General features: G+C 44.1%; 1 protein-coding gene across 7 annotated transcripts in view; it reads left to right on the forward strand.

Annotated features, from left to right (window-relative positions):
* LOC115465822 (utrophin-like) overlaps positions 1–23,042 on the forward strand; it is a 1,296,369-nt gene that overhangs the window by 1,235,502 nt on the left and 37,825 nt on the right. For all 7 annotated transcript variants that reach the window (XM_030196568.1, XM_030196575.1, XM_030196573.1 and 4 more), the window contains one exon: positions 8,523–8,631. In XM_030196568.1, coding sequence (XP_030052428.1) covers positions 8,523–8,631 — 109 coding nt within the window. The remainder of the gene's footprint in view (positions 1–8,522; positions 8,632–23,042) is intronic.

Below are 23,042 nucleotides of genomic sequence, written 5' to 3' on the forward strand. Positions count from 1 at the left end.
ATGATCTCTTATAGAACACCAACTAACAGGAACATAGACATCATGATTTTATTGCGCATACCTTGCTGGCAGGCATGCACATGGCTAGAGTTTGGGCAAAGTGCACGTACACATGTAAATTGTGGAAATCTATCATTTAAAACATTTTTATTTCTAACAATTTTCAATTATAGTCAAGCAATACACTCCGTCACAGGGGAGCAAAGCTAGTTTATCTAGCTAAGAGGGCGGTGCTCAGGCAGAAAGTAAGTAAAAACACCAAAGTGAGAACAGAACAGAGAGGCCCCAGTGAAGGAATCCTGCAAGCTGGCTATAGTACCAGGAGGGGGAGTACTAGGAAGACAGGAGCAGACCTTAAGCTTAGGTCTTCATAGTCTATAGGCAAAAGACTACCAAGATAGAAAGTTTGTTTTGATTAATTTTGTGAAGACTCCCATTCCTGGGAGTCCAACCTGGAACCAGGCTTGGATTTGTTTGTGAGTGGTTTGAAACTGGACAGAAGCCAGTCCTAACAAAACTGTTCTCTGTGATTTGGAAAGAGACTTCATTGATATAGTATTAAGCCTATGAAGCACCGGTTTCTATTTATATGATTACCGAAATAAAGTGTTTTTGTTTTACTTGCAAAGCCCTGTGCAGCTGTGTTTGTTGAGGCTGTAGACCTGGCTGCCACCCAAGCTACCACAGCAAGATCAAGCCTGCCACTCCATAGGTGTTTACCCCCCCATCAATGATCCAGCTTTTGTTCAGTTGTCATCCCTCCTCATCCACTGCATCACTCTCTGCCATGATGCTGTGGCTGTTGATATTGGAGATCTCTGCATATGGGGCTGGTGGGGGCAGGGGGACAGAGTTCAGAGCTACATCTGTCCTGAAAGAGTCCTCAACCTCTCTCGTCATCGATGTAGTCTGAGGTGGGTGGGCTACTCACAGATATAACATCTAAGGCTCCAGTGCAGAAAGAGGAGCAACCACAGTCTGGCAGGGTCGAGCCTGGTGCTTCCCTTGCTCTTCCCATAAACGTAAATAAGAAGAAAGGAGCTGTGCAACCACCATCTTTGAAACTTGAGTCTCAGGATTCATTCTTGTGCGTGTTTGTGGGTTTACACTAGCTATAGGGTTGGTGTAAGTAAGTGATTGTGCCTTAAAGTATGCAAGCTTTCGGCCATTTGCACTAGTATTCTATAAAGAAAAGTAGGCTTAAAATAGTTTAATTGGGAAGAAACTCATCTTATACCACTGAACTACTTTATGCTTTTTCTAAGAGATGTGTTTTGTTTGCCATTACTGTACACCCACTGCAGGTTTTGGTGCCTATTTGAGGCATGTAGTATGCCAGCGTTTTGTCATTCAGTAAGAGCTTTGCCTTCTGAACATTTCTTCTGAGTCAAGGTTGCAGCTGCTGGTAAAAGATGGAATCATAGCAGTATTGTTTGAGTGCCCATGGGAGAATTAGCTGTCATTTTCTTTCTCCATATATTTAGACTGTCATTGTTGAACGGTTTTCTCTCTTCTTCTTCTTTTAATCTTAAAATTATAGAATACTGAATATTGCACTCCAGACTTTGTAAGTTAAGTTATCATTTTGGTTGGTAAAAAATTGTTTCTGTCTTTTTTTTTCAACGTTGTACTGCTTTGAGGGCTTCTTTTACAAAACCGCACTAGCGATTCCCGCGCAGCAAATGAGAGGAAGCCCATAGGAATCGAATGGGCTTCCCCTCATTTGCCACACTGAGAATCAGCAGCGTGGCTTTGTAAAAGAGGCCCTGAATAACCTGTGAGCTAGTTAGCTTATGCATTTTTAAATAAAGAAATTTGATCACACTATGTCATACAAACTCAAGTTTCATAATGTTTAAAAAGTCATTATTTTACATACAGGCAATTAGTGTTTCCTGTATGTAAATGCTATGTGGTTATATCTAGAACTGTAAAATTATACTGTTTTGTCATGTTCTGATCACCCATCTATCTCTCCCTGTTTCTGTACCCCGCCCGTTCCCCCCCTTTGAGACTGTCATTAGGATGCTTTTATGTTGCACTTTTTATTCTGATGTTTCCATCTTTTGCTCATACTGTCCTGACATTCAAAAGTTAGCCAAAAAAGGGGTGTTTCTTTTTCTTTTATTTCTAGTTCTTAATCTAAAATACAGCATTTTTTAAATATGGTAGAAAGGTGTTAGAGAGAGAGGATTCCATGGTTAAATATAATACTGTAACTCAGGCTGTTAAAAAAAAAAGTGCATATGTAAATAGCCAACTCTGAGCATGCAGCAGGTTAGGTTAGCTGCCTCATCTCGGTATATGAAATCAGATTATGGCTAGGTGATTGCCTTAATTTTCAAATCATTTCAAGCAGTAATGCTTACTGTAGATATATGAAAACAAATTGTTTAAATAATGGAGAGGCCCTTGGGAAGAAGAGAGTTTGATTCATTGCATAACGGTGACTCCTGCTAGCCAAACTTTTGAGTGCAAATGTAGGAAGTTCCAGAAGGGGGTCTGTGGTCTCAGATGTAAGGATTATTGCTGCAGTGACAAGCCAGTTAAAAAAAACAGTCTCTCAAAATGAGGGAGACTTCTGAGATCAAAGTGTTTTTCCTCGCTGCCCCAAAGTGCTTTCTGCATGTTATGGCGGGTTTACCTTTAGACACCTTTAAATTGGTGCTTCAAGAATTGTTCTTGCAGTTCATTTTCTTCTATTCTGGGAAGGAGTGGAATGAAAAAATTTATGGCTTGCCCATATCAAATTGGGTAGAGATTTGTCTCACTACATCTGATTAATAAGCAAGAGGCAGTACTATATTTAAGGCAGACCAAGTTTCTGTTATACCCCCCTGTTTACTATGCCGTGTGGCAATGCCGACACAGCCCATTCAAAGTGAATGGGCTGTGTCCGCATTAGCGCAGAGCAGCCACTAGCGTGGCTTAGTAAACAGGGAGGATAGTGCTTATAATATGTGATGAATTATACATTCAATTGAAAAATATTTAGTTTTCAATGCATGATCAGTATGTATTGTGTGTGTGACTTGTCTTCACAGTTTGTGAAGGTTATGTTGACACTTTTGGTTGCTGAGAACCTTGGATGGGCTCTGAAAATAGCAGTAATCAAAACCAATGTCAAAAAAGTCTTCCTCAGTCTCCTCCAGCATGGACTGTACTAAAGTGCTAGAGATAGTTATCGTATAAACCAGTGTTATATATGCTGGTTCTGGAGTACTTCTATCCAGCCAGGTTTTAGGATAGCCAGAATGAAGGTGCATGAGATCATCATGCATTGGAAAGAAGACATGCAAATCTATCTTAGGCATATTCATTTAGGATATCAGGATGGTGAGGAAGTACTCAGAACCAGGAATACTGGACTATAAGATATCCAAAATTGATTATTACAATGCAGCAATCCAGCCCCCCTAAGTGAACAGGTAACCCTACCACAGCACACCCCATCACAATAAATAACTCAACAGTATAATCATCCTCACTAAATGTTAGCCCAGATAACCAATCTTACCATTTTTTTCAGAATGGTCCGAAGCTCCTGTACCTGGTGCAGTTGCAATGAGAGTGCATTCCAGATTGTATGTGTGACATGATAGACCATCCAACTCGTAACTCTACTCTAAATGCAAGGGATTATCTCATTTTACATTTCCCTAATTACAAGAATAGCAGATACAAATCCACTCTAACTAGAGATTTTTCCCACTTGGGCTCAAAATGGTGCAATTCCATCCCGAGCGAGATAAGACAGTTTAGAAACTACCTGACATTCTGTAAATTCCTGAAAGTTTTTCTTTTCAACAAATGTCTTTATTAGATGGCTATACTGGATGTTTATACAATTGACTTTGTACTGTTTTGTTATTCATGTAGCAGGAGAAAGTATTCATAGATACAGGTTAGATACCTCTAAAATTACAGAACATAGTTGAAAATATTGTAAGCCACATAGACCTGAATAATTGAATTTGGATTATGTGGGATATAAGTATCAAATAAATAAATTGTAAAACTAGGAACCAAAATAAGCAAAATGTCTTGGGTTATTATTCAGCCATCACAGTCGGCATTTTTTTGAACAACAGCTTCAGTGGTCAAAAACAATCCAGATATTTTAAAACAGTCTGCTACTCAGACAATTTATTCAGATAACTTAGGATAGCCCTCTCTGTCTGTCCTTAGTGATTCATGTAGCAGACTGAATATTGCCACTATCTAGAATAGTTCCAGGACTGCTCTGGCACTGCCCGCACTTTGCTCTGGCGCTGTCCATATACGGCTGGATTCAGTAAATGGCATGCAAATTTCCATGCACAAAATTACACACACAAGTAAATTGGCTAACAAGCCAATTAGCACCAATAATTGGGTGCTAACAATTGTCATTAATTAACAACAATTTGTATTTTCGCATGTGTGTTGCTAGACGCTATTCTATAAAGGTCCATGCGGATCTTATAACGCGCAGCTGAAAAGGAGGTTGTTTTTAGGCTGCTTGAATCCCCTCCCAAATTAGCATGAACCAGCCATTCTCAACTGGGAGCTGTAAAAGAAACCATAGCTACAAGAATATGAGAAAGTACATTTTATTCAATACAAATACAATAGTTTCTCATGAGAGATCAATTCAGTAACATAAAAAGCTATTCACTGAAACTGCTTCTCTGAAATATTCTTCTGAAATGGCAGCTTATATCGTTTGTTTCAAACAATGATTTACATGACTCTTTTTCTGCAAACTGTCCTTCTCTCAGATTTTTATCTGATTTACAGCGTCTGGTTTTCTTAAGATGTTAAAACAACATTCTTCTGCTGTTTACACTAGTCTCCTTCCCAGGCCTGCTTGCCTGTAGGGGTATCATAAATACCAGAGATCATGCAGTCTTGTCAATCTCTGATAAATTCCAGAGTCATACAGACTTTATCAATCTCTGGCCTTTTAACCCATTCCTTAATGCATAACTTGTGCTCATATACAAGGTGTGGCCATCGGAGGGACATGGGCAGGTCAGGGCATTCACTAAAGATGCACGCAGTATTACTGAATACCAGAGATTCGCATGTAACTTAGGCACTGGGATTTGCACCTGGTTTCAGTTGCTGTAAATCCTTGCGCCCAGGGCCGTGCCTAGGGTCTCTAGTGCCCCCCTGCAGACTATCAGTTGGCGCCCCCCCCCCCCCCCCATCTAGCATAAAATACCATAAATAAGTAAATAAATATAAACTTTTAACAGGGCATCTGCTTAAGAAAGCAGTTAGGTGCCTACTAAGACTCATAATGACACATACCCTATCTTTCTATAACATGGCGCCTATAGGTGAGGAGCATGGGGCCAGTCATTTTTTAACACCCCCCTCCAAAATCTAATACTAGGCATGCCAAGAATACAAAACACTCAGGACCTATAGAGCAATTCTACTATACCATAAGCAGTAATTTCTACTGTCACACAAGCCATAAGCTGCTACTGAAGGCATAGCTAAGTCCAAATAAACACAGATAAAACCAACCAGATGGCGAGGAAAGGGGAAGCTTGTAAACTTTACAAGCACAGGACAGTCAACGGACACCTCTAGCGCCAGGTTGATGCTAGAGGAGGCAGGGAGAGATTGATTACCTTAAAACGGTTTGCCAGATGAATATCTCAGATCACAGAGCAGGGACACAATGTTTTGTAAACAGCAAGGACCTCCACTAGGATTTTGAGGGGTAGTATAAGTGTCTCACATAAATGTAAAGGGAGACAGAACAGTGGGGGAAAAGTTTTTGACCTGAGCCCTAGGCAAGCCCTCAAGGTGTTGCACCAAGCTAGCACTTACCTTGCCACAGCCGGGCAGTCCCCAGAGGATGATGGAGGGAATCTCGTGGGCGTGCAGCAGAGTCCTGAGCAGCATGTTTTCCCCCAGCACTTTACTCTGCCCCACGTAATCTTCCAGACTGCACGGCCTCATCTTGTCAGCTAGAGGCTTCCAATCCTATCCAGCTTCTCAGGCATGCTCTTCTGTTGATAAGTGGTAGCCCCGGTTGCCAGCCCCTGGCTATCATCCTTCTCGGTCCCACGGCCTCTGGTGGGGGGAGAGGGGCAGGCATATCCCACCGACCCAACATAAAAGCCTGAGCACCTGCAACACAACAAAACCAAAAATCGTAATGGACACACCCCAACTTCCCTCTTCCTTCCTAAGTTCCCTAATATACCTACCTTACATGAACCTATTCTACTACAATAACACCTGTATTTGTTCATTCTGGAACTGGCGAATGCCAGTACGGTACTATGTAAGCCACATTGAGCCTGCAAATAGTTGGGAAAATGTGGGATACAAATGTAACAAATAAAAAAATAATGGGACTCAGATATGTATTGCATATTAATGATGAAAGCACACTTCCTTGTGAGAGACCACATGGCATAAAATAAGAGTTTGAATATACAACCTGCTAGACCACTGATTGTGTTCTATCTCCCAAAATAAGCTAAATCTAATCTAGTTCATTCCCAAACCAGTACCTCTCACCTTTCCCATTCAACCAATACAGTAAGCAGGTTGCGGTTCAGCACGTCAAATGCTGTAAAACCAGTAGCAAAGAGTCCAAACCCCAGTCAGCAGCTAATTGAACCTTGTTTTTACATAGCAAAAATAACACCATTTTCACCCCATGCCCTTGATTGAATCCCAGCTGAAAAGGATGAACTCAAACCTCCTCAAGATGCTCTAAGAAATAACAATATATGATCTTCTCCATAAACTTTTCTAAAAACAGCAAATTAGACACAGGTTGATGAGCTTAAAAATTGCCACCCTATGGCTTCTGTGTGCTTTTCTGTTGTTAGCACCCTGGGGTTTGGTCGTTTCCTGTAAGAGCAGCACTTTTTTTTCAACCCCCCCCCCCCCCCCCCCCCTTCTTATGATTTTCAAATAAATATTTTGGAGGGTTTGTTGTTGTTGGATTTTTAAATGTATTATGTATTTTTTATTGAATTCAATTGTAAATTACAATGAACACAAGAAACATGCATAGTCCACATCAATGGGGAAGAAAGAGAATAGCAAAGAACCAATTTACAAGAAATCAGAATCTAAAAAAGCCTACATCCATTTAACAACCTGTTTATTGAGTATTTGATGGACCGCCTACTCTGACAAGCAGGTCAAACCAGTGTACAGAATAATAAATTCAAAATACATGAAAAGAGATGCCAATTAAAAAATAAGATAAACACACAAGACAGACAAAACCGTGGTCTGCATCCCAATCATTCAACTATATGATTAATGTAATGCCTGATCACCAAAAGCCTGAGTGAATAAATATGTTTTAAGTAAACCCTTGAACTTCTTAAATGGAAAAAGGATGAAATCAAAACAAAAATGTATTGGTGTTTAGACAGCAATTCCAGTACTGGGGAAGTGGGGCAGGTACTGAGCGGACGTCTACAGTCTGTGTCCCAAATATGGCAAGACAGGGCAGACTTTTACGGTCTGTGTCCTGATTAAGGATGGGCAGGAGTGCGCTTTAACAGCAACTCCAGTGATTGGGAAGTAGGACCAGTGCCAGGCAGACTTCTACGGTCTATGACTCAAGGATAGCAGGAACAGATCAAGAACAAAAGTGCGCTTTTTGTGTCACATTTACCAGAATGATCCAACCTAAACACCTGAACCCTGCAACACAATTGAAACTCATACCAGAACTGGACAAAACTCTTTCTCCTTGAATACCTAATTTACTCTGTCACTGATGAAATTTAACGCAAGATCACTCTGTATTTCTCTTACCGGAATTGGCGATCGCCATCATGGTACTATGTAAGCCACATTGAGCCTGCAAATAGGTGGGAAAATGTGGGATACAAATGCAATAAATAAATCCACAACCAAGTTTGTCTTTTTTTGAACAAATATATAATGAATGCCTATTTGTTAGCATATAGAAAATATCCCTTGTACAAGGGAATTACCGTCTCCATTAGTAGTGGTACCAATTTACAAGCTTTAACCAAACCATGCAGCAGAGGATCAATTGCACTTTCTCAGACACCGTGTCCCAATCCTCTAAAATATTAGGAAGACTGGCTACTTCTTCTATCTACCAAAGATGTCTTAAGTGATCCAGTTTCTCACCGTCTATGCACCCTCCCTCCTTTTATTCCCCTTTGCTACCTAGATATTGGACATTTCTTAAATGTTCTCTCTTTACAAATGGCACCTAAATTTGTGTCAGTCTTCTTTCTGAATAGGTTAACAGGTGTTGCATATAGGTTATTGTTCCTGGGGTTTTTTTTTAATGTTGACTGTTGAAGATATTAAAAAGGAATTGCAGTGTCCTAGAATGTGCTTCAGAAAATTTCAAGAGTGCCCATCAAATTGAGTGGGAATTAGGCTTGAAAGGTAATGCTTTTTCTGTTTTGTATTGATACTGTTCATCTGTAAATGGGCCAGCACTGTGGTTTAATGCTCATAGTGTTACTGCTGTCAATATTTTGATGTCAAATTTGTATTATATTTCATAGCCTGAACCAGATGCTAGAGTTAATGGACTGTCTTCGTACACTTCACCCCAGCATTCTGCCGTAGGCTACTCATTTGACCAGGACCTTGGTTCACAGTTTCCTCACACAGGTCAGTAAAATGTGGAGTCAAAAATGTCTGTTAATAACAGGGAGGTGAGAAAATTGCAATAATGTCCGATGGAAACTGGCAAGAATAAGAAAAGTCTAGGAAGGGATACCAAGAAGTGTTTCTCACTAAAACTAAAAGTAATCAATAATATTATTGGCAAAGATGATTGTTGTAGAGCATTGATGGCACCCAATCCCTGGTTTCTGATTGGTTAGAAGACCTACCCATATCAAAAATGAACTACCAAATTGCAAGTGACTTATGTCCTGGCAGACTGATATACTACATTGTCATACCTGTAATGTGAATTGTATGGAACATTTTTGTGAATTATGGGATAAAAACTCATAACAATCAAGGGGCCCAGTTTACTAAGCCTCACTGTAGGTGCTCTAGTGTTTTTAGCGCGTGCTAATTATGGAGATACCCATAGGAGTAACAGGAACTGGACCCTTTTTTGAACACATCTCTGCAATCTTCATGTAACTAAGAATGTGCAAAAAGTGAAATGTCATTACATAAGGGATCTGCTAATCTCCTTATTTGTAGAATTGTTCGCCGTAGTCTTGAATGGGAGACTTTCGAAGGAAATAGCCAAAAACAGTGAATTTTTGCAGCTCTGTAACATTTTTCCATTTGATTAAAAGAACGTTTCAAAAAGAAGGAAAGGTGGCATGGAGGAGCATTTTCAATATGCCATCTAAATCCAACTCTGGATGTTTTGCTCAAAATGTCCAGAATCCAAGTGGCAGATATAGCGATTTTCCAGTCAGCAATATCTTTTTTTTTCTTTTTTTCCAAAAATGGCCACTTGCTAGATGTTTTTGTCCTCTGTGCTTTTATCTTTTTGGTCTATTTTGGGGGGAAAAAATCCAACTGAAAAACACACAGAGTGAAGCCATTGGGATGTAGGAGGAGCCAGCATTCTTAGTAGACTGACCACACAGACAACCCAGGAGAACAGTGGGGCACCCTAGGGGACACACTGCAGTGGACTTCACATAAAATCTCCCAGGTTCACATCTCACCATTACCCCCTGATATTGTATGGGTCACCCTCCAAAACCCACCAAAAACCTACTGTACCCAGCTGTACACCACTATAATAGCCCTTATATCTACAGGTGTCGCCTATATGTGGGTATAATAGATTTTTTTTTTTTGGGGGGGGGGGGCTGACATCTTCCACCACAAGTGTAACAGTTACAGTGGGATATGAGCCTGGGTCCCCTTCTCTACAGTTCATTGGACCAAATACTACACTACTCCAGGGAACTGCTTGCTGCTGTAATAGGACTAGCCATAACATCTGAACTGTCATAGAGGCTGGTGTGTGCTGTTTCTTTTACATTTTTGGGGGGGTGGGAGGGGTCATTGACCACTGGGAGACTAAAGGTGGTCATTCCTTTATTCCCCCAATAGTTATCTGGTCATTTAGGGCACTTTTTTGTGGCTTAGTCATTATTAAGGCCAGATAACCAAACAGCAGCAGCGATCCAAGGAACGACAAACACAGCAAGAGTTTATCCAAATGTCAACTTTAATGGACTTTTGGAATTGACCAGAGCTTTTTCTATTCAGATTCTGTTGGCTGCATTCTTTTACATTTGACATTGGACCTCATTTTTCTTTTAAACGCAGGTATTGCAGTGCATTCATTGAATCTGTGAATGTATTGTGGAAAACTGTGTGACCCCTGACAAAGGTTTTTCTGAAACTTGGCCAGGTTGGGTCCTGTTTCCATTAAAGTTGACATTTGGATAAATTGTTGCTGTGTTTATCCTTCCTTGGATTGCTGCTGCTGCTTGGTTGTCTGTTCTACTTCTGCAGTAAACTGTCTCCTGTTGGTTTCTCTTAGTCGTTACTAAAATAGGTCTACCACAAAACGTCTTCGTTTCAATCTTGGACATTTTAATTTTGTTCCACTATGGCAGAAAAACATCCAAGTGTTTGAACACCCTAATTCCGCTCATGACACAACCCTTGTGATTTGGACACACTGCAGATGAACTGCATAGAAAAACATCTGCAAAATAAGTTTCAAAAATAGTGATTTGAATGTTTTGACAAGAAAAACGTCCAAATTCGGCTTTATGCGACTTTTTATGTGAAAATTTTGTTATTCAAATTTCAAAGGAACCAAAAATCATGTAACAAGAAGCAGAATACAATGGCACAATGCCCCTGACATTCCCCATGCATCCTTGTTAATAAATAATTCTTCAAGGGTCACTAACAACTAAACTTCTAAATCATCTATCAACACAGAGTGAACTCTTGCCGTCACAGTGTCAAAAAACGTGTCCATAGCTTCAAGAATTGACGTTTAGATGGATATCCCCTTGACTCCACAGAAAGACATTCCATATACAATAGCTCATGCATATGAGATCTCCACTGAGTAAGAGTTGGTGGGTCAGTCTTAATCCATTGAAGTAGAATACAGCGTTTGGTGTTTAGGAAGGCCTTTCAGAGAGATAGGCTAATCAGACAAGAACTCTCTCTGATAGCAGTTACATCATCCAACAGGCTGGCCACAGGGCTGATAGTCCACTGGCTGTGATGCATGTGAGCCAGGAGTGCCCATACATCCCCCCAATATTGGTGAACCAAGAGGCATTCCCAAATACAATGTTTATAAGAAGCAGCCTTCTCACCAAGCTACACAAGATCCATCTTTTGAACAGCCCATATTCTGGGCTCGAGATGGATGGATATACATTGTCATAAGAAACTTGTAATGAAGTTCCTGTAATTGTACACTCTCCAGCAAAGGGGCGTAGGTCATTTATGCCACTTTTTAAAAGCTTTTCTCTTTCGCAAATGAGCCTAAAAGTCAACAAAAAGAACAAATGTTGCCGTTTTTTGCATTTGTCTAAAGTTTCCTATTAAATTCCATGGCAAAAACATTTCAGAAACTTTCCACATCCATAAAAAAGCCTAGTTTTCTAGTTTAATTGCAAATATTTCCATTTTTTTATGCTTCAAGTAGTTTAAAATTAGGAGAAATAACTATTCTCTGCCACACTTACAAACAAAACAACCCTCTACATTTAACAAAGCACCCCAAACCAGCCATACCCCCCTCTTCCCCCCCCCCCCCCAGTTCTCCAAACGTTTGCCCAGTCTGATGGATCCCAAGATGGAAAATGAAAGGAAGGAGGAAACACCCCATAGCAAGCAAGAAGATTAAGCCTTCATGTAGTGTGATGAGGCTAAGTACAATAAAAATAAAACTTATATTCCACCAATTACCAAAAAATGGCATTAGAAGAATCGCAAAAAGAAAATTGTATAATTATTTTGGGATCTGATTTCCAACAGCAATGCAATCCAAGTCAGGGCTCCTTCAGAAAAGAAGATATTTTTGACATAGAGGTCCTCATATTCAAACACATTTAACCGATGAAGCTAGGCTCCTAAGCAGTTAAATGGTGTTGAGATGGCTATCCATGGATGTTCAGCGACGCTTACCCAGGTAGTGCTGAAGAATATCCCCTCTAACTGGACAGGCAGAAACCAGCTATCTTGTGGCTAGTCTAGGGGTGGAATCAACACTTTTCTGGTTAAGTTCTGATATTCGGCTCTTAATGGGATAAATTAACCGGACAAATAGGATCGCATAAATAGCAGTTCTATCTTTGTTATCCTGTTAAGGGCTGAATTTTGACACTTAACCAGATCAGTGCTGGCCGTCTGCATGTACCTAGATATTCAACGCCTGTACCCGGACATGACACAACATTCAATAGCTGGGCATATTTCTGCCAGCGGCAAAAAAATAGCTGACTGCCACCAGTTTAATATTGTACTCATAGTTCAGTAGTTAACTTTTTCATAACAAAAATGCCCCGAGATTTGTTGAGCCATTCCAACTGGGTGATGGAAAATTCTTTTCTGATATTTGTCAATGGAGCATCACACCACCAACAACGAACACTGGATCAAATGAGTTATATTCTTTGCAGGGGGGGGTGGGGGTCTGCGAATCTGTATCTAAGGTACACAATAGCAAATCTGATGATACATTAACACTTGTCAAGCTATAATGGCAGTTTGCATGTTCATTCAAAAAAAACCTTTGGATTCCCGGGCAGGACCATTATATAATGGTCAGAGTCCCCTGTAGACCCATAATTTCTCCAACATAAGGGGACATTACAACATTGGGGGAGTAATATAAGCATCAAGATTTTGTATTGGAGTAATTATCAAACTCAAGGGTATGAAACATTTAAAAGTATATTTCTACCAATTTAGAACGTATTCAGTCATCTGTTCTATTAAATGAGAGAGAATGGGGTAACCTAGTACAGTATTTCCCAAGTCTGGCCTTGGAGTACCCCTCGCCAGTCAGTTTTTCAGGATATCCACAATGAATATACATGAAAGAGATATAATAGTATTGTAACATTTATACCCCGTGCTTTCGGATCCGGGAACTTAATTTAAGTAAAGTCCTTTGTAATATAATGGAGGCAGTGTATGCAAATCAAGTTCATGCATATTCATTGTGGATATCCTGAAAACCTGACTGGTGAGGGATACACCAGGACTTGGCTTGGGTAACACTGACGTAGTAGACAGGCAGAAGGTGACCATCTAAAATTTGGGACATACAGAAAACAAAAGAGGAATCCTACTACTACTACTACTACTTAACATTTCTAGAGCGCTACTAGGGTTACGCAGCGCTGTACAAAATAAACAAAGAAGGACGGTCCCTGCTCAAAGGAGCTTACAATCTAAGTAACGAAATGTCAAGTTGGGCAGTCTAGGTTTCCTGGGCAGAGGTGTAGAGGTTAGGTGCCGAAGGTGACATTGAAGAGGTGGGCTTTAAGCAGAGATTTGAAGATGGGCAGGGAAGGGGGCCTGGCGTATGGGCTCGGGGAGTTTGTTCCACGCGTGGGGTGAGGCGAGGCAAAAAGGGCGGAGTCTGGAGTTGGCGGTGGTGGAGAAGGGTACTGAAAGGAGGGATTTGTCTTGAGAACGGAGGGTACGGGTAGGAACGTAAGGGGAGATGAGGGTTGAGAGGTAAGGAGGGGCTGCAGATCGAGTACATTTGTAGGTTAGTAGCAGAAGCTTGAATTGAATGCGGTACCTGATCGGAAGCCAATGAAGTGACTTGAGGAGAGGGGTGGTATGAGTGTATCGGTACAGGCGGAAGATAAGACGTGTGTGGCAGAGTTCTGAACGGACTGAAGGGGGGGATAGGTGGCTAAGTGGGAGACCAGTGAGGAGCAGGTTGCAGTAGTCAAGGCGAGAGGTAACGAGGGAGTGGATGAGAGTTCAGGTGGTGTGCTCAGAGAGGAAAGGGCAGATTTTGCTAATGTTATAGAGGAAGAAGCGACAGGTCTTGGCTATCTGCTGGATGTGCGCAGAGAAGGAGAGGGAGGAGTCGAAGATGACACCGAGGTTGCGGGCAGAAGAGACGGGGACAATGAGGGTGTTGTCAACCGAAATAGAGAGTGGAGGTAGAGGAGAAGTGGGTTTGGGTGGGAAGACAAGAAGTTCGGTCTTGGCCATGTTCAGTTTCAGGTGGCGGTTGGACATCCAGGCAGCAATGTCGGATAAGCAGGCCGATACTTTGGCCTGGGTTTCCACAGTGATGTCAGGTGTGGAGAGATAAAGCTGGGTGTCATCAGCATAAAGGTGATACTGGAAGCCATGAGATGAGATCAGGGAGCCCAGGGAAGAGGTGTAGATAGAGAAAAGAAGGGGTCCAAGGACAGAACCCTGAGGGACTCCAACAGAGAGCGGGATAGGGGTGGAGAAAGAACCATGAGAGTGTACTCTGAAGGTACGATGGGAGAGATAAGAGGAGAACCAGGAGAGGACAGAGCCCTGGAACCCAAAAGAGGACAGTGTGTCCAGAAGTAAGTTGTGATTGACAGTGTCAGAGTGTTATGATTGGGGTCTGAACCCCTCTCAAACTTACCTCTTTCCTGGGGGTCAGCTTCTTAGCTGGCTTCTGTTTCTTTTCTCTGTCCTTTCTGAGCTGGCTCTGTCTCTCTGTGCTGGCAGCTTCCAGCAGCATGGGGTTAATTGTTTTACTTTACTACAGCTGTGTGTTGCCTGAGTTGCTCTAACTCTCTTTGGGTGTACTGGCTTCAAGTATTTCACGGTTTTGCATTGGTGTGGGTTGGGCCTCTCTGGTCAGTGTGCTTTTGCCTAGGTCTAGGGAGTGTGACATCATCAGGGAGGGCCTTGATAAGGAAGTGGTGTTGTTTCCTTCAGGGCCTTTGCAACAGTGGTGTTTGCTGTAGGTAGGGTGGTGCAGTGTGCACTTCTGACGTTGTGTCTAGTTTCCCTGCTTGCTTTTGCTAAGGTCCAGGTTAGTGTTAGTGCAGTGTGCACTGGTGTTTGTGTGTTTGGTCCCCCTGCTTTTCCCTCTTGGTTTGGAAGCATTGCTGTGTGTAGGGCTTTGGAAGCTCTGTTGTTGATAGAAGTACTTCAGGGTTTGGTGTTGTTAGGAACACTGCAGAGTTTGCTGTTAGAAGTACTTCTGGGATTGTGCTATTGGGAGCATTGCAGTCTTTGCTGTTGGTGTTTGGTGATTTAGAATCACTTTTGGCTTATGTGTTAGCTTCACTGCTTTTTCCTTGTGGCTCCCCTGTCTTCCCTTTTAGTGCTAGGAGCTCTTCTGGTTGCTTACCAGAGTAGTGCTTAGGAAGCACCTTGTTAGTTGTATCTAGCTTGCTAGAGCAGTGCTTAGGTAGCTGGTTAGTTCTGTGTTTAGCTTATTAGTGTAAAGCTCTGCTTGTAGCTTGGTGCTTAGTAGCACCTGTGTTAGCTTTGTGTTTAGTTCCCTGCTCTGTTAGTTTAGGGCTTAGGAAGTCCCTTTCTTGAGCAGGGATTAGGAGCTCCTGTTTTAGTATAGGGCTTAGGAAGTCCTTTTGTCAGTTTACTGTTAGGAACACTCCTGCTAGTTTAGGGTTAGGAGCACTTCTGTTTCCAGTCCTGGTCCCTATGTCATCCGGTATCCAGTAAGTCCTGTCGGCTACTCGAACCCAGGAGCTCAACTCTTGGGGGGCTTAGTAGCTAAGTACAGGTGAAGCTGTTGGACCAGTCCAGTGTGCTCCAGTCCCGTGTTCCGGTCCTGTGTCCTCCAGTCCGGGGGACCAGTCCAGGGGTGTTCCAGTCTGGTGTGCTCCAGTCCAGTGTGTTCCGGTCCGGTGTGTGTTCCAGTCCTGTGTCCTCCAGTCCGGGGGATTCCAGTCCATGTGTTCCGGTTCGCTGGGCAGTGCCTGCAGTCCCTGCCGGTGTGCTTACCCAGTGTTGGGTGGTGGGTTTTGCCTGCTGCTGTCGCTCCTCGTCAGCAGCCCAAGGGCTCACGTTTGCTCCAGAGCCGGCCCCGCGGGCTCTGAACCTGAGAACCTGACACAAAGGCAGCGGATAGGTCGAGGAGAATGAGGATGGAGTAATGACCTTTGGATTTGGTGAGGAACAGGTCATTGCAGACTTTGGATAATGCCGTTTCTGTCGAGTGAAGTGGGCGAAAGCCAGATTGAAGCGGATCGAGGATGGTATGAGAGGCGAGAAAATCAATGCAATGGCTGTGAACGGCACGGCGCGTTCAAGTATTTTGGAGAGGAAGGGTAGGAGGGAGATGGGGCGGTAGTTGGAGGGACAGGTAGGGTCAAGTGAAGGTTTTTTGAGGAGAGGTGTGACAACAGCATGCTTGAAGGTGTCGGGGACAGTTGCAGTGGAGAGAGAGAGGTTGAGGATATGACAGATGGGAGGGGTGATGTTATGATTGGGGTCAGAACCCCTCTCAAACTTACCTCTTTCCTGGGGGTCAGCTTCTTAGCTGGCTTCTGTTTCTTTTGTCTGGCCTGTCTGAGCTGTCTCTGTCTCTCTGTGCTGGCAGCTTCCAGCAGCATGGGGTTAATTGTTTCTCTTTACTACAGCTGTGTGGGTGGACTGAGTTAGCTCTACCTCTCTTTGGGTGTACTGGCTTCAAGTGCTTCACGGTATTGCATTGGTGTGGGTTGGGCCTCTCTGGGTCAGTGTGCTGTTGCCTGGGGCTAGGGAGTGTGACATCATCAGGGAGGGCCTTGATAAGGAAGTGGTGTTGTTTCCTTCAGAGCCTTTGCAACGGTGGTGTTTGCTTTAGGTAGGGTGGTGCAGTGTGCACTTCTGACTTTGTGTCTAGTTTCCCTGCTTGCTTTTGCTAAGGTCCAGGTTAGTGTTAGTGCAGTGTGCACTGGTGTCTGTGTGTTTAGCTTTCCTGCTTTTCCCTTATGGTTCCCCTGCTTTTCCCTCTTGGTTTTGGAAGCATTGCTGGGTGTAGGGCTTTGGAAGCTCTGTTGCTGATAGAAGTACTTCAGGGTTTGGTGTTGTTAGGAACACTGCAGAGTTTGCTGTTGGAAGTACTTCTGGGTTTGTGCTATTGGGAGCATTGCAGTCTTTGCTGTTGGTGTTTGGTGATTTAGAATCACTTTTGGCTTATGTGTTAGCTTCCCTGCTTTTTCCTTGTGGCTCCCCTGTCTTCCCTTTTAGTGCTAGGAGCTCTTCCGGTTGCTTGCCAGAGTAGTGCTTAGGAAGCACCTTGTTAGTTGTATCTAGCTTGCTAGAGCAGTGCTTAGGTAGCTTGTTAGTTTTGTGTTTAGCTTATTAGTGTAGAGCTCTGCTTGTAGCTTGGTGCTTAGTAGCACCTGTGTTAGCTTTGTGTTTAGTTCCCTGCTCTGTTAGTTTAGGGCTTAGGAAGTCCCTTTCTTGAGCAGGGCTTAGGAGCTCCTGTTTAGTATAGGGCTTAGGAAGTCCTTTTGTTAGTGTAGGCCTAGGAGTGCCCTGGTTAGTCCAGTTCCTTGGAGCACTGCTGTCTCTTCTGTTTCCTGTCCTGGTCCCTGTGTCATCCGGTATCCGGTAAGTCCTGCCGGCTACTCGAACCCAGGAGCTCAACTCCTGGGGGGCTTGGTAGCTAAGTGCAGTTGAAGCTGTTCGGACCAGTCCAGTGTGCTCCAGTCCGGGGAATTCCAGTCCGGTGTCCTGCAGTCCGGGGGATTCCAGTCCGTGTGTTCCGGCTCGCTGGGCAGTGCCTGCAGTCCCTGCCGGTGTCGGTGTGCTTGCCCAGCGTTGGTCTGTGGGTTTTGCCTGCTGCTGTCGCTCCTCGTCAGCAGCCCAAGGGCTCACGCTTGCTCCAGAGCCCAGCCCCGCGGGCTCTGAACCTGAGAACCTGACAGGTGATAGTAGGAGAGATGGTGAGAAGTAAGTTGGTGGGAATGGGGTCTGAGGAACAGGTGGTGCTTTTCGAGGAGGAGAGAAGATGGGCGGTTTCCTCTTCGGTGATATCAGGAAAAGAGGAGAAGGAGGCATGGGGTGATTGGTTGAGTGGGTGATTGGTTGAGTGGGTGATAGGATGAAGAGGAGGAGAAGGTTTAGAGGTGAATTCGAGGTTGATCTTCTGGATCTTGTCGCGGAAGTAATCAGCCAGTGATTGAGGAGAGAGTGAGGGGGGGATGGGAGCGGAGGGCACTTTGAGGAGGGAGTTGAGGGTGGCAAAGAGACGACGAGGGTTAGAGCTGAGGGAATTAGTCAAGTGAGTGTAGTAGTCCTGTTTGGCGAGGAATAGGGAGGACTGGAAGGAGGATAGCATGAATTTGTAGTGAATGAAGTCAATATGGGTGCGAGATTTCCTCCATAGGCGTTCAGCCGATCGGGAGCAGGAGCAAAGGTAACGGGTGCAAGGGTTAAGCCAGGGCTGGGGAGTAGTGCGCCTTGTGGGACGGGAAACAGATGGTGCAAGGGTGTCTAGGGCGGAGGAGAGAGTGGCATTGTAGTTGGAAACAGCCTTGTCGACGGACTCGGAGGACGTGATGGACGGGAGGCAATCAGAGATACTAGCAGATAAGGTGGGGGGGTCAACAGCCTGGAGATTCCTGGAGGTAGTGGTTAGTGTTGGGCGGGACTGAGGGGGAGGGTGATGAAGTGTGAATGTAATCAGGTGATGGTCAGAAATGGGCAGAGCAGAGACGCAGAGATTAGAGGGCGAGCAGGTAGAAGAGAGGACGAGATCAAGACAGTGACCAGATTCGTGAGTAGGGATGGTGGAGCTCAGTTGGAGGTTGAAGGAGGAGGTTAGGGTGAGGAATTGAGAAGTGTATGAATTGGATGGGTTACCAGTGTGTATGTTGAAGTCGCCAAGAATGAGGGATGGGAATGAGGGCTCAAGAAAAACGGAGAGCCAGGCATCGAAGTCAGTAAGGAAGGAAGGGAGGGACTTGTCAGGGGGGCGGTAGATGACTGCAACTCGGAGTGGCAGCGGGTAGAATAGACGGATGGAATGGACTTCAAAGGATGAGAAGCAGTGAGACTGTGGTACGAGAAGGGGTTGAAAACTGCAGGAGGGCGAAAGTAGTAGGCCAACGCCGCCAACGCGGTTGGCTGTGCGGGGCGAATGGGAGAAAAGGTAGCCTCCGTGGCAAAGGGCTGCGACTGAGGCAGAGTCGTCGGGGTGAGCCAGGTTTCACTTAGGGCAAGCAGGTGGAGGGAATGGGAGATGAAGAGATCATGGGTGAAGGTAAGTTTGTTGCAGATTGAGTGGGCATTCCATAGGGCACACGAGAAGGGGAGGGAGGAAGGGGGGGGGAGGGGAATGGGGATGAGATTGGAGATATCGCGGGAACGTTTGCATAGATAGGACGAGGACATGTGTGGTGGACCTGGGTTGGGATTGATGTCTCCCGCGGATAGCAGGAGAAGGAGCAAGAGAGAGCGGAGAAGGGTGGGGAGGTAGGGGCGACGAAGGCGGGATGCGCTGAGGAGGAATGGGGAAGGGTTCATGGCAGGAAGGAGGTGCTGGAGGTTGAGAGCTAGGAAGGAGGAGGAGGACAGTAGGGATGGTGAGGTGGTGGGGGATAGGGGTAGGTAAGGTATTGCAGTAGTAGGCGGGACGGGTGGGGATGGGTAGTGAGTTCGTGTGGTAGACAGTGGAGGGAGGGGGAAGAGATTGGGGAGGGATAGGGTGAGGAATAGAATGTGAAAGGGGGCCATAGGTAGGGAGGGAGGTAGGTAGTGAGAGAGCAGGCAGGTTGGACAAGCTGGTGGGGTGGAGCAGCTGATGTAGAAGGACTGGGAGCTGGATCGGCGGGCTGGAGCAAGCTGGTGCAGATTGACTGGATCGAGCAGGGGAAGCTGAATCAGGCTGACTGGAGCAAGCGGGATTAGGCAGGCTGGAACAGCAGGAGCAGAAGGCTGGAGAATCCAAGGTATACAAACCAAACAAGAACAAAAAAAAGCACACAAGGGCCTTCAAGACTGAGACAATGGAAAGAAAATGTATTCAAAATATGACTCGACACGGGCCATGTTTCGGCAGGAATCCACCTGTGTCAAGGGTCAGAAACGTCCCAATTGTCTTGTTCTTTTCAAATAAATGGGTAAAACCTGACAACACAGCCGGTCTATCTGTAATCGCAGGAGGTGTCAACAGAGTCTAGATACTCAGTGAATCAGAAAAAACACCGTTGGTAGAAAAATTCATTTGGCGGTATTTTCCTACCGACAGCGTTTTTTCAGATTCACTGAGTATCTAGACTGCATTGACATCTCCTGCGATTACAGATAGACTGGCTGTATTGTTAGGTTTTACCAATTTATTTGAAAAGAACAGGACAATTGGGATGTTTCTGATCCCTGACACAGGCGGATTCACGCTGAAACGTAGCCCATGTCGGGTCATATTTTGAATAAATTATTTCATTGTCCCAGTCTTAAAGGCCCTTGTGTGCTTTTTTTGTTCCTATCTAAAATTTAGGATTTTTTTTTTTCATTCAAAGAAAAAGAGACTGAGTTACCTGGCATGTAGAGAAGATACAATAACGCAGTTGCGTGTTGGGGCAGATTGCTGAATGTTTGAGAGTTTTAGAGGATAGGTGGGTGGGGTTTAAGTTTTTAAAGTATGTCTACATTTGTTGTATTTATGATGTGAGTGTAAATGTAAACTGCTGAGGTGAACAGGAGAGATGTGTATGGCCTTAGAAAGTTCAGGTTGTGCTCTTTTAAATGAATTTTCCCCAATTTTTTTTTTTTTTTGGGGGGGGGGGGGTTGTATGTGCACGCAGTTGGTTTCATGTGTATGTTTTTTGGACACACATTCAGGCTTATTTTCGAAAGAGAAGAACGCCCATCTTTTGACACAAATCGTGAGATGGGTGTCCTTCTCCAGGGTCGCCCAAAGAGGCATAATCAAAAGCCAATTTTGGGCGTCCTCAACTGCTTTCCGTCACGGAGATGACCAAAGCTCACGGGGGCATGTTGGAAGCATAGCGAAGGCGGGACTGGGGCGTGCCTAACACATGGGCGTCCTCAACCGATAGTGGAAAAAAGAAGGGCGTTCCTGATGAACACTTGGCCGACTTTACTTGGTCCTTTTTTTTTTTAACAACCAAGCCACAAAAATGTGCCCTAAATGACCAGATGATCACCGGAGGGAATCAGGGATGACCTCCCTTTACTCCCCCAGTGGTCACTAACCCCCTCCCACCCTAAAAAAAAATTTTTTTAATATTTTTTCCAACCTCTATGCCAGCCTCAAATATACCCAGCTCCAAGACAGCAGTATGCAGGTCCCTGGAGCAGTTTTAGTGGGTACTGCAGTGCACTTCAGGCAGGCAGACCCAGGCCCATCCCCTCCTCACCTGTTATACTTGTAAATGTGAGCCCTCCAAACACCCAACCAGAAACCCCTGTAGCCACATGTAGGTGCCCCCCTTCATCCCTAAGGGCTATGGTAGTGTGTACAGTTGTGGGGGAGTGGGTTTTGGGGGGAGTTTGGGAGACTCAGCACACAAGGTAAGGGAGCTATGCACCTGGGGCTTTTTCTAAAGTCCACTGCAGTGCCCCCTAGGGTGCCCCGTTTGGTTGTCCTGGCATGTCAGGGGGACCAGTGCACCACGAGTGCTGGCTCCTTCCACGACCAAATGGCTTGGATTTGGTCGTTTCTGAGATGGGCGTCTTTCCATTGATTGCCGAAAATCGGAGACGATCATCTCTAAGGGCGATCATCGCTAAGGTTGAACTAAATGTGAGATTTGGGCGTCCCCGACCATATATTGAACAAAATATGGCCGCCCATCTTGTTTCGATAATACAGGTTTCCCGCCCCTTCGCGGTGACATCCTGCGAGGACGTCCTCAGGAAAACTTGGGCGCCCCGTTCGATTATGCCCCTCGTATGTTAAATTTTTAATACACATCAATTCATAGGTATGTGCTCATACAAACTATTTGCATGCACTTTAAATTTGTATGCACCCAAACAAGCCAAATGCACACTCATAAATGTACATCTCTAATGAGTAGTATATTTATTTATTTATTTATTTATTGCATTTGTATCCCACATTTTCCCACCTTTTTGCAGGCTCAATGTGGCTTACATTATGCCATAATGGTGGTCGCCATTTCCGGAATAAGAAATACAGAGTGGTATTTTTCGTCTATTAGATTGTAAGCTCTTTGAGCAGGGACTGTCTTTCTTCTATGTTTGTGCAGCGCTGCGTACGCCTTGTAGCGCTATAGAAATGCTAAATAGTAGTAGTAGTAGTATTGCATTAAAGTTCATAAATGATAGAGTAAGTTAGATAATCAGTTCATTTCCTGCTTGAGAAGGTGATAGTTCGTTATCGTTCATTAGTGACAGAGTGACTGAAGCAGTCAGGTATGGAGAGTTCGGTTTTGTCTGGTTCTGGTAGAGTTTCGTTGTCTGGTATTTAGGATGGATCATTGCGGTATGTCTTTTTGAACAGGTTAGTCTTTAGTAATTTTCAGAAGGTTGTTAGGTCGTGCATTGTTTTTATGACATTTTGTAGTGCATTATATAGTTGCGTGCTGATGTAGGAGAAGCTGGATGCATATGTTGATTTATATTTAAGTCCTTTGCAACTGGGGTAGTGGAGATTCCAGAGTGTGCATGCTGACCTTTTTGTGTTCCTGGTTGGTAAGTCTATGAGGTCTAACATATATGCCGGGGCCTCGCCGTGAATGATTTTATGAACCAGGGTATAGATTTTGAATGCAATTTGTTCTTTTAGTGGGAGCCAGTGTAGTTTTTCTCTTAGGGTTTGCGCTTTTGTATTTCGCTTTTCCAAATATGTGTTTTGGGCAGATTGGAGTTTCTTAATGATTTGTTCTTTGCATCCAGCGTAGATGGCATTACAGTAATCTAGGTGGCTTAGCACCATTGATTGTACCAGGCTGCGGAATATTTCCCTTGGGAAGAAATGTTTTACGCTTTTGAGTTTCCACATTGAATGGAACATTTTCTTTGTTGTATTTTTCGTGTGACTTTCTAGTGTGAGATTTTGGTCAATTGTAACTCCGAGAATTTTCAGGCTACCCGAGACAGGAAGGGTGTAGTCTGGGGTCTTTATAGTGGTGGGTTTGTTCGTGTTATATTGTGATGAAAGG

The sequence above is a fragment of the Microcaecilia unicolor genome, chromosome 3 (genome assembly GCF_901765095.1).
Source record: "Microcaecilia unicolor chromosome 3, aMicUni1.1, whole genome shotgun sequence".
Lineage (NCBI taxonomy): Eukaryota > Metazoa > Chordata > Amphibia > Gymnophiona > Siphonopidae > Microcaecilia > Microcaecilia unicolor.